The 12,765-nt window shown below is 37.9% G+C and overlaps 1 protein-coding gene across 16 annotated transcripts in view; it reads left to right on the top strand.

Moving 5' to 3' along the window:
* The window catches only part of GTDC1 (glycosyltransferase like domain containing 1), a 453,605-nt gene that overhangs the window by 169,722 nt on the left and 271,118 nt on the right, over positions 1-12,765 (top strand). For all 16 annotated transcript variants that reach the window (XR_009504185.1, XR_009504184.1, XM_059927776.1 and 13 more), the window contains one exon: positions 3,001-3,174. Coding sequence is in view for 14 of the 16 variants with exons in the window: in XM_059927776.1 (XP_059783759.1) it covers positions 3,001-3,174 (174 nt within the window). In the remaining 2 variants the exon portion in view is untranslated. The remainder of the gene's footprint in view (positions 1-3,000; positions 3,175-12,765) is intronic.

The following is a 12,765-nucleotide window of genomic DNA, read 5'->3' as shown; positions in this document are numbered from 1 at the left end:
GACAGTTAAGGACTTCAGAGATGACTGACACAAGCACTCACCTTAAATAGAGGTTTCACTAACCCTCTGACTGATGAACACATGCCATAACTACGTATTATGACCTGTGGGTCACTATTACAATATATGACATATGGTGAAAACAGACTAGCTGTAAAACATCCTTCAACTTTTGGTATATTATTATATTGGCTTCCTTATTGCTTGATATTGTGTCAGCACTTCTGTGACAATCTCTTGTATTATCCATGTTGTAATCACTGCTAATCCCAAATTTGCACTAGGTTGCAACTAAAAAAAAAAAAAAAACTTGTATGGGAAAACAATTTTGCAGGAGTGGGGGGCAGATAGGGGTGGCAGGTCAACATTCCTTTTGTTAGTTTTTCATTCTGCTATGTATTGATAATAGAAACTTTGACTGTCTCAGTAAATGTGAATTAAACTAAACTGAGGACTTGCTGTGGTATTCCTGCTCTATAAGCTCTGTTTATTCATTTGTGTTTTACAGTCTTATGGGCTTGCATGTCTCCTTTTCAGTTTCCTTGATGTCCTTTTCAGGGTGAAATAAAACTAACTGCTTTTTCTACTTGATCTTGTATACCTTCTTATCAAAGCATTTGTATGCATTTTATTGATATCCAGTGACACTGAGACACTGAATCATGGCTTAAAGCAAAGAGGGTTATTTTAAAAAACGAAACAATGATTTATTAAAATGATTTTTTGATTCATAAAGGGAACATAGTACATATTCCTGTTTGTCCAGCTCACCCATAGTTATCATTTGTGTTCATTGGTTTCCAAGGAAATGTTATAGGCAAATTTGGAAACTACTGACATATTAATGACACATAAACTTTGTTTTTACATTTCCTTCTATGTATTTTAGATTATTTTTAATAAAAAAATACTAAGGAGAGGATCACAGCCTTTGCATTGAAAGCAACAGCCAATATTATATTTCTTTTGTTTAATTCTGAAGGTCCATGGTGTTGTGGTCCTTTATAATACATTATGTAATCAGTAGGACCTAGTGGTATGGATTTCTGGATCCATTTTCACCAATTTCTTCTATTTCTCTGACTACTCCAAATCTAATGTAAAAAAATAAGTTATTTGTAGAGTTTCTATATAATCCTTCCTGTGTAGTCTCAGAACTCTAAAAAACCTAACAGTTTCTTGAAGCAAGGGTTAAAATGAGAAATAGACTTTAACCACATGTTATGAAGGTATGCTCTTAGTATGAAGTAGCTTTATCTGGATGAATCTCCTTGAAGGCAGTGAAAAGTATGGCAAGTGTTCTGTTCTCAGTACTGTGGTGTAAAACGAAGTACATCACCAACATAGAAACCCAATGTGGGTAGTTGGGCCACAAAGAAAAAGGTCCTCCTGTACTTGGTGATAATATTGAAAATTCCTGGCGTTGCGGAAAAATACATTGGGTTGGCCAAAAGTTTCCTTCGGTTTTTAAAGTAAAAACGAAAGACACATTTTTCATTTTCACCAAGAACTTCATTGAACAACGTATTCACTGTTTTGTTCCACTACCTTCTGCCATCTTTCAGGCAGCTTCATAATTCCATCTTCCCAAAGCTTTTTATCTTTTTGAGCATAGAACTGTTGCAGGTGCCTTTTACAGTCTTCCAGGGAGTTGAAATTTTTTCCATTAAGAGAATTTTGTAAAGACCGAAATAAATGGAAATCCGAAGGTGCACTGTCTGGTGAATTCGGCAGATGAATCAGCTTGATCCTAGTCAAGCTGTAACAGTTTTTGCCTGGTCATCAAAGAAACGTGGTCTTGCATTATCCTGATGGAAGATTATGCGTTTTCTGTTGACTAATTCTGGATGCTTTTCATCGAGTGCTGCTTTCACTTGGTGTAACTGGGATCAGTACTTGTTGGAATTAATCGTTTGGTTTTCCAGAAAAAGCTCACAATAGAGGACTGCCTTCCAATCCCACCATATACACGACATCACCTTCTCTGGATGAAGACTGGCTTTTGGTATGGTTGGTGGTGGTTCATTTTGCTTGCCCCACCATCTCTTCTGTTGCATATTATTGTACAGTATCTACTTTTCATTGCCCATCACAATTTGTTTTAAAAACGGAACGTTTTCTTTACGTTTAAGTAGAGAATCATATGCAGAAATACGGTCAAGAAGGTTTTTTTCCGCTTAACTTACATGGAACCTAAACACCAAACCGATTCACGTAACCAAGCTGGTGCAAATGATTTTCAACGCTTGATTTGGATATTTTGAGTATGTCAGCTATCTCCTGCATGGTGTAATATTGATTGTTCTTAATTAATGTCTCGATTTGATCGCTATCAACTTCAACTGGTCTACTGGACCATGGAGCATCATCCAGCGAGAAATCTGCAGCACGAAATTTTGCAAACCACTTTTGACGTGTTCAGTCAGTCACAGCACCTTCTCCATACACCACACAAATTTTTTTTTTTTGCGTTTCAGTTGAGTTTTTACCTTTCTTGAAATAATAAAGCATAATATGCCGAAAATGTTGCTTTTTTTCTCCCATCTTCAATGTTAAAATGGCTACACAGAAATTCACCAATTTTGATTTTTTTTTTAAAGGCACGCTGATGTGACAGCTGTCACAATGCAATCTAACAAAATTATTTCGAATGAAGTTAAAGACAACTAAAATGCTACTGGAGCCATCTTACGGAAAACACCAAACGGACTTTTTTGGCCAACCCAATACTTTGGTTTGAAGCGTCATAGGATCCCATTAAATGACTTAATTCCTCTCCTGCCTTTCCTCTCTGATGCCAATAATCTACCTTCCCTTGATATAATGCTAATGAAACTAACTTATCTACTAGAGTCATTTTGATAAATACTGGTAGGAAGTGCAGAGTTCTTTGCAAACCCAAGGTGCAGTATAAATTCTGATTAATAAAAAATCTTAGGCTTATAAAAATAACTGAACAAGTGTGGGCTCACCATATGCATTTATCCTTTCCCTTTGCAGCCTGGTGGCTGATGTGGTGGTATTCAACTCGGTTTTTAATATGGAGTCATTTCTCACTTCTATTGGAAAATTCATGAAGCTGATTCCTGATCACAGACCCAAAGATCTGGAAAGCATCATCAGACCCAAGTGCCAAGTTATTTACTTTCCCATCAGGTTTCCTGATGTGAGCAGGTCAGTATGTTTAACTCCATTTTCAATATTGTGTCATAAATTATTCCCCAAATGTGTAAAAATCGGTGATGTTCTTGCCAATTTTGACTTTTCAGCGTAAGCATGATTAGTTAGAGAATCAAGTTCTATTTCGCCATGCTGTGATTTACAAAGATTTTAAATAATCATGTGTCCAACCTGTCACTGAATGGTTAATTCTGATACTGAGTTCTTCCTTTCTTTTCTCTTATTTATTTGTTTGCCAAAGCAAGGTGCTTTGGCTTTTGACACTTACTGTTTTGTTTATTTGTTGTTTTGCTACAGAAGTCATTGTCAAGCATAGGTCTCAGCCTTTGTATTCAGCTTATGCCCATTGGTTTATATGTGTAATAGTAACTTCTAAGTAAAGCAGTGTTAAGTTTTACTGCTTACATTACTTTCATTTCCCATGCTGTTTTTTCATTTTTTTCCCCCTTTTCCCATTTTTTATTACTTATATTATCTTAGTAAAGAGTTAGGTCTTCTATATTGGGTTGCAAATGCACTTAATTGCCATTTCTTTTTCTCAGTCACTAAGGATATTTTTTATTACCCTTATCTCTGGGCCCACCCTGAATTAGCAATGGATGATGTGGCTCAAAGGGAGCATTCTAGAATTCCTTTTCACTTTTGATTAAACCTAGCAAAATTGTTTTTACTACCACCAGGAATATTTTCCGCTTGTGAATAGAAAGTTTACTTCAGTGGGACTCATACTAGCTGGGGATGCTGCTGTTTTGTAACTGACTGTGTCCTTAAAAAGAGTTCAGGGACAGCTGTTTCTTCCCCCTCCTTGAAATGAAGGCAGGAGACAATTTAATATCCACATATGCTATGCAGGAGGTCAGCGTTAGTCTCTATGTTCTGGACTTACTGAGTTCACCCAGATTTTGCTGTGGGGACACCCACTCTTCCACACCCCTAATACTGATTTAAGTGTCTTACTAGTTAATATTGCATTGAAGAAAAATCTGCCTAATACCAAATCAAGCCTAGTGAGTCATAAAATTTAAGTTAGAACAACTTGCCTGATCCTTACTTTATGGAGTTCAGAAAACAGAAGGCCGGAGAAGCAGACTGGCTTGTGCTCACACTGCTGATTACTGTCAGAGACTGTATTAAAATTTAGACTCTATGACTTTTGATTAAATTTTCTGTTAACTATCTAATCTTCCTGTCAGTATAGATCATTTGTCAAAAATATTTAATGATTTATTTACAGTTTTGAAAACTATAAAGCTAAGTGAAACTAAGATCTCAGTTGATTTTCATATATATGTAAATATGTATATAATATGTGTTTGTAATATATAATTTTCATATGTGTGATGAGAGAATGTCAACTTCTGAAAAATATGATTGTTATACTTTAGATCTGTGATTAGCTAGAACACAGCTTATACTTTAGATCCGGGGTCCCCAACCCCCGGGCCTGTTAGGAACCGGGCCGCACAGCAGGAGGTGAGTGGTGGGCGAGCGGGCAAAGCTTCATGTGCCGCTCCCCATCACTCCCCATTGCTCGCAGTACCGCCTGAACCATCCCCCGGTTCGTGGAAAAATTGTCTTCCATGAAACCGGTCCCTGGTGCCAAAAAAGTTGGGGACCGCTGCTTTAGATCATATTTTGAACCTTATTTTTTGACATGCTTTTGAGTTTTTCATATAATAATATATCGTCAAAATGCACATCTTTAAGTGAATAGGTAGTTATAGCACATCTTACTTATTATTGCTATAGAATTCCAAATAAATCGTATGTTTTAAAATTCATTTGCATCTGATATAGTCCTACAACGTCCTATGTTTAATACACCTGTGGCAATTGAATAGTTTATTAATTTGGACTGTATTACCATAAATAAATCTAGCTAAATGGAAGAAGGTTAAAAAATATTGTGGCCAAGATAACATTCATAAGCAAGGTCTTAGCCCAGAGTGTTATTTGAATTATTTTCAAATGGTAATTTGCTTTATCCAACCCAAACTCATATAGTGTAAGTAAGTGATTATTTGCATGAATGACAATCATTCTAATGCCTGCAGTCTTAAAAGAGTATTATTTTGTTGAGATGTTGAAAAATATTTAGTAATTCCAAAGGCAAAATAACCAAGGTGATTAAAAATAAAAAAATTTTTGAACGCTTCTATCTTTCTCTCGAATTTAATTTAAAAACAAAGCAGAACATATACTTAAATTATTAATATAATGTGCTCTAATAATATATAATATAAGGTATATTAATCAGGGAAGGGAAAGAGCCATATTTCAGCAAAATATTTGAGGATTTATAAAGTTGATAATTGTTAAAACTCAGAGCATGTCTGTCATACAGAAATTCAATATTGGGCTTGTAGTACCTGCTGTACCTATTACCTTCCTCACCCCTCCACTGCCTCATTCTCAAAGACCAGAAAAATAGTAGCAAGAAAGAATATTCACTTGAAAATATTTCATTATATGTACTAAAACATTTTGAAGTGGGAAAGCTCTTAAATACTGTAGTTAGGCATGCACATATTTGAGTCTTGACCACCACTTACTAGCTCTGTGACCTGTGCAAGTGAAATGACCCTGAGCTTAGGTTCTTTAATGGTTATGATTATATTTACCTTATCCCCTCATAGGCATGATGTAGCTATTAAATGAAATAATGTGTGCCAAATGCCCAGCCGAGTGCCTGGCACATAACAGAACCTTAATAAAGTTTAATTCATCTTATTAACTCCTTCATCCCCATTGTTTTATAACCTAGCACATTTATTGCCACCTGAATATAAAGGACTATCTTCCCCTTTGCCCTCTTTTAACACGTGAATGTAAAGAAGTGCTCTGCCAAAGGAACAACCTAATATAAATAAAGAGGTTCCTTTATATATTCTTTTTATCATCCTGACTCAGGCAGCCTTTTGGTCTCACCACAACCTAGCATCCATTGATGGGGATTTCCTCTTTTCTGGATGGTTTCCTCTTTTCTGGATGGTTCCTATTAGCATAAGGAGCCAGCTCCTTATGTTCATTCTTCTCTTGTCCTAATTTTCCTCCTTCTTTCTCCAGTTTAACTCCCACATTCTGTCATCATACTTCCTTTCTTGTGTGTACTCTCAAATCTTTTGCACCTTTTCTTTCATATTTGATTAGGAGGAAAACCTCCAGCCGTACCTATTAGCCTACTCTAAATTCATGACCCTTAAATCCACGTGGACCTGTTGAGCTGCATGTTGAGTGTACCATAATTCCCCTGTTCTAAATAACTAATCATGCATTTTCCTTTCTTTATAAGCTTTTTTTTTTCTTTTTAAATGTATCCTCTTTATTTATTTTATTTATTTATTTATTTTATGGCTGTGTTGGGTCTTCGTTTCTGTGCGAGGGCTTTCTCTAGTTGCGGCAAGTGGGGGCCACTCTTCATCGCAGTGCGCGGGCCTCTCACTATCGCGGCCTCTCTTGTTGCGGAGCACAGGCTCCAGACGCACAGGCTCAGTAATTGTGGCTCACGGGCCTAGTTGCTCCGCGGCATGTGGGATCTTCCCAGACCAGGGCTCGAACCCGTGTCCCCTGCATTGGCAGGCAGATTCTCAACCACTGCACCACCAGGGAAGCCCCTCTTTATAAGCTTTTAATACCAAATCTTCTGTCTTCCTTCTCAGATCATGACTGAAAAAAATAGAAGCAATCAGAAGAGAATGTCTATATGCTGCCACCATTACATCTACCCAATTATGTGCTTCTGGGTGCATATTTTTTACCTTCACACCTGTAACTATTGGTGGATTGACCTTGCTTCTGACTGAGGCCCTGTTTCCACTTCTTTGCTGGAGCCCATCCTTCTAGCATACCTAAAAATGATTTTTCTAGCAATTTTTTTTCTCTGATCTGCGTCATCCGTTTTCCTCTTTTCTGGATGGTTCCTATTAGCATACAAAAAACGCTATTTGTTTTACATCTTAAAAATATTCTCTCTTGATTCCACTTCTTCCTCTGCTACTACCTCATTTCTTTATTTCTCTCAGTAGCAAAACCTCTTGAAAGAGTTGTTTACACTTGTTTCCAATTTCATTCCCATTGTTCTTTCTTAAAGCTACTCCACTGAGACTGTTTTTGTCAAGGTCCCTGATGACTTCCATGCCTCTAAATCCTGTGGTCAGTTCTCAGTCCTCATCTTACATCACACATCAGCAGCATTGGACACACCGCAACACAGTTTTCAAGTTGGCTTCCAGGACACAGATGCTGCTTCTCAGGCATGTTGCCGGTTTCTCATTATGACCCTGATCTTTAGCTTTGGACTGGCCTTTCCCACTCTTGACCCTTAAGGGGTTAGTGGAGGAAGAGCCCAGGATTGAAATGAGAAGAAAAGATAAAAGAGTCAGGAGGTCATCAATGAGAGAATTATCCTGTGGAATAAAGGGAAGAGAGTTTTAAGGAGATGATTGGTAGTGAATTCAGAGGAGTGAGGTTAAATAAAGTGATGACTAAAATTATCCTTGAATTCAACAATTAAAGGGTCAGTGGTGCCCCACCCTGCATTCTGTTAACTCACAAAAAAGTTTCATATGTTTTTTTCTGGTAGCGAGAGAAGCAGCCTTCAAGTCCAGGTGAGATCTCTTTCTCTTTCTCTTTCTCTCTCTCTCTCTCTGTCTCTCTCTCTCTCCCCCTCTCTCCCCCCTTCCTCTCCCTCACCCTCCCCCCTCCCTCTCCCTCTCCCTCTCTCTCTCTCTCTCTCTCTCTCTCTCTCTCTCTCTCTCTCACACACACACACACACACACACACACACACAGAGGCTCTGCTCCATATTTTAAAGATGAAGGCACCAAGGCCCAGAGAAGTTAAGTGTCTTCTGGTAATCACACAGCTAGATATAGACAGAGCAGAAACTGGAACTCCTATCTCAAAATCTCCATCCAGTGCTCAGCTCACCACTTATTGTAAATGCAATTTCAGAGGTCTTGATTATCTGATTTTTCAGCTGACAGCAGATTAGCAGCATCAAATTGGGGGTGCGATAAAGGCAGGCTCACTGACAGCAGTGAAAATTGACAGCTGACTGACAGCTTGACAACAAGGGAAGAGAGAGATAAACTGTTTAAAAAAATATATGAGAAGTGAAAAAGCATAGCAGCCTGGAGCCATTCTAGGGCAGTACAGGCAACTCTGCACGTGGATGAACCCCTGCAGACATTCCTCCATGATTGTACAGCTTGTACATCAAATGGATAACTGTGATTTATTAAGAAAGATTAAATGGTAGCCAGTAAATTCTCTTTAAGAATATAGGGAAATTCATAACCCACTTTTGGCAGAAATTATAAATGATAGCAAATGGAGCTAAATGTCATGCCTTACTCTAGGATGTACGTGAACCATGTTCACCTAAAGGAAGATAATAAACATCTAACCCTTTTTCATGCAGTTGCAATGTCTGTAAGCTTAGGTGACCAGGGAACATTTCAGTAAGACACCTTTTTTGGATTTTTCTGACTGGAGCCTTTTCATGTACCATATCTCTGTTTGCTGCTAGGGTGTATATATTGGCTCCTTCAGCACTGAAGGCATCCAAGCCTGCCAGATGATCGGTAGTCAACAAAACAGATTTTGTAATATTAATACCATGTCTTAGTCCTTTTAGTCTACTATAAGAAAATACCATAGATTGGGGGGCTAATAAACAACACAAATTTATTTCTCACAGTTCTGGAGGCTGGGAAGTCTAAGATCAAGGCTCTGGCAGATTTGATGTCTGGTGAAGGCCTGCTTTCTTATTCATAGATGGCTGTCTTCCCACTGTGTCCTCATGTGGTACAAAGGGCAAGGGAGCTCTCTGAGCTGTGTTTCATAAGGGCACTAATCCCATTCATGAGGGCTCCACCCTCATGACCTAATCACCTTCCAAAGCCCCCATCTCTTAAAAGCATTATATTGGGAGTCAGGATTTCAACATATGAATTTTGAAGAAATACAGATATTCAGCTTGCAGCATACCAAAAGATAAATGTGATCTCAAGACTTAGTGGGATGAGACTCACGACTGGAATGTACTGCAGAGGACGACTATTCTGTGTTAAAGGATATAGATTAGATTGAAAATGAAGGAATTTTTACTGTGCATTTCAAGAAGGCAAATTTCACATAGAGCTCCATGGTGCTGATGGTGTGTGATGAAGAGGAAAAAAGGGAGTAATTCTGCAGCTTACTGAGCTAGATGTTGCCTAGAGGAAGCCAATATTTTCCTACTCTAGATCATGTAACTGTCATAAAGGCAAAGCCTAGTAGAACTAGGGAATTTTATATATCCAGACCTTTGCACAGGTCTCAGTCTTATGAAATCAGAACATCTGAGGAATTTGCAACTTGATTTCTGACAATGTCATCTTTAGAAGGTAGAGCTAGCCATAACAGCTAACCTTCCTGAGTCTTATTTTAGCCCAGTATTATGCTAAGCATATTATACATATTTTAGCATTTTATTCTTCCAACAATTCTAAAAGATATTTTCCATTTATAGTTGAAGAAGCCCAGCCATACAAATATAAGTAGCTTTTTGCCTACACTCATACAGATAGTAAAGGTATAGGTAGAAATCAAACACATTTTTTACCCTAATTTTAGAACCCAACCTCTTAAAAGTCTTTCTATGCTGCCTGTCCCGAAAAGAGAGGTTTTGGACCCTGGTATGTGACTTTGGCCAGTGAAGAACAAATGATTTATAAAAGAGAATTGATGGAAATGTTGAGTGAAAGGGAACATGTCATGGTAGTTTTATGAAAGAAAGGACTCAAGGTCTTAGAAAGCAGACTTTGAAAAGATTGAAGCTTTGAAAAAGAGGACACCTGAAAAGGAATGAGCAATTAAAAAATATATATTTGTTGAGCGTCCTAATGGAGAACTGTCTGTGGAGCCAAAAGCCCTAGTGTGAATCCTGGCCCTGTCGCTTTCTATCCAGTGAGCTCAGAATAGAACCTCAACCCAAGTCCAATTAACTCCTTATGAAAAAGAGATCATGCTTTTCTTGACTTAAGGAAGAATGAACAATTTTAAGAAAGAATTCTCATAGTCAAATTGAAAATTTGCCTAAAGAAGCAGAATAGGAAGAATATGTCAAAGAAACAGCTGTAGACTCACACCATTATTCCATGTATAAGAAAACTATTTTATTTTTTCAATTTCTAGGTATCTTGTCATTTATCCAAACTCTCTTCGCTTACAAGTTAGCTTATAGCATGACACCTGTCTTACAGGACAGTCCCCGATCCATCATATTAGATAATAAGGATGTAGCTGACTACATACATCTGCACAGCATCAGACTTCTTCCATCTGTCTCCCTTGTAGGATTTGGTACTGAGGGCGTATCCATGATTTTTATGTAGCTAGATAATCTCCACCCCCAACAAATTGGACCACGTAAGAATGAATTGTAGAAATACAGTGAATTACAAAGTGGCATCCCTTATCCTTGAAAAAGATCATGTCTTCCGGAGGAATTCCATCAGGGAGCTTCAAAGTGGATATCATCTGCTTCAAATAGCATTCAGTTGGATTAAAGGTGAAGTGAGATAAATGCTCAGGCCGTCAAGGCCTGATACTTGTATATGTTTGTCATTTGCCTGCCTCCTCTGTCCCATTATATTGTGAAAAATGAGTTTAATTTTTTTATTATGGTTACACATAATTAACGTAAAAAGGTCAAATGTATGTGTTTCCAGTGGATGAATGGATACTGTATCCTTAGGAGTTGAAGTTTGGACTTGGACTTGGAGCTAATTGAAGCATGTATACTTTGGGTTGAGAAATATGTGCTTATCTGGGTTTCGGGTCCAATTCAGTCAACACAGAGAACATCAAGTATCAACCTCACTGTGATTATTAAGAAAAAATTTCATATGTTTCTGTGATCATTTCATTATCTGTATATTCCTATTTTCCATAATACTGGATTGTCAGAGTTGCCATAGAGTAAAAAAGAGTGGATTTTACCTGTGAGTTTCCTCATTTCATAGATTTTTACTTCCTTGGAAGAGGGGTTATATGAAGAGCATCTCTGCTTGCCTCCTTCCTACATTTTTTAAAAAATTATTTATTTATTTATTTCTGGCTGTGTTGGGTCTTCGTTTCTGCGTGAGGGCTTTCTCTAGTTGCGGCAAGCGGAGGCCACTAGTGCTTCATCGCGGTGCGAGGGCCTCTCACTATCGCGGCCTCTCTTGTTGCGGAGCACAGGCTCCAGATGCGCAGGCTCAGTAATTGTGGCTCACGGGCCCAGTTGCTCCGCGGCACGTGGGATCTTCCCAGACCAGGGCTCGAACCCGTGTTCCCTGCATTGGCAGGCGGATTCTCAACCACTGCGCCACCACGGAAGCCCCTTCCTACATTTTTGACAGCAAAGGAGGGAGGAGAACAATGTTGGTCCTTTGGAGTAATCTCATTTATTGAAACTTTAAGAATTTCTTTGCACATTTCTCTCCACCTTTTTCCATGTAGCTAAAATGTGAAGCCAAACAGAGGTTTATGGACTTTGCCTATTTTAGAAACAAAAAAAGGAGAATTTTAAAAACAGTGTGAAAACTTTAAATGAAAACTCTCAGGCTGTGCAAACAAAGGCGAGGAGCCTAAGGGCTTTTTGAAGAATTCTTATTAAAGAAAACACTATTTTACATTGCAAAGCAGATGTGTCAGAAAACAACAGCAGATCTGTAATTTGAGAATTTGTGGATTGATAAGACAGAAGGCAGCCCCCATGGCTCCCCACTGAAAACTTTGTTTTCTGTAGTCAAGAGTTCTGCTTTTGGGGGGGTTGCCAGAAAACACCTTGATCTTCTTACCGCATGTGGTCATATTTCTCAGATATTTTGAGAAAGTATTAGTGTTAGACGTATTAGTAAAACTACCGCCTTTGCTCTATGAAATAATGAAGCGTGGGTACTATCTTCTTTAATATTAATCTAGGTCTGAAGTAGAAGAAGAAAAGTTTTGCTTTTATAAATTTAAACATCTCCATATTTGCTAACAATTATTTTGGTTCTCCAAAATGAATGCAAAAATGTGTTTCTTTTGAATGTCATTAAAAAATTTTTTTTATAGAATCAGTGTACTTAAAAAAAAACTTTTGATAAATCATTCCAATGTTTAACACCACTCACTGTCAAGAAATCTCCTTTGTATCTAATGCAAATCTTCCATGCTGCGATTGTATTGTAACCATCTTCCTCTTACTCCCCCTTAAGAGAAGAGAGTTTGGTTTCAGCATATATATACCATCCCTCTGTTGGTCTGAAGTTACGTAGAACGAACTTCTGCTTTTTCAAATGTACTTTTTAAAGAAATTATTATCCATGTTAATGCCTAATTATAACAGATTTCTGCTCTCATCAACTTAGGTAATAATAGTAACCTCACCAAAAAAAGCCCTCTGAATTCAGCAGCAACAACAAAAGCCTATCCTTTTGTTATAGGATGATTTACCCCTGTTCTCCTCACGTATAGAGAACATTTGAGTTGATTTTACATCAGAGATTTGATGTACATATTTTTAGGTCCTCGTAGTCCTGTCCTAAGAGATTTGGGAGGTCAGAAGCAAA

The sequence above is a fragment of the Balaenoptera ricei genome, chromosome 7 (genome assembly GCF_028023285.1).
Source record: "Balaenoptera ricei isolate mBalRic1 chromosome 7, mBalRic1.hap2, whole genome shotgun sequence".
NCBI lineage: Eukaryota > Metazoa > Chordata > Mammalia > Artiodactyla > Balaenopteridae > Balaenoptera > Balaenoptera ricei.
Note: the sequence above shows the minus strand (reverse complement) of the source record. Positions and strands in the feature narration are given on the sequence as shown.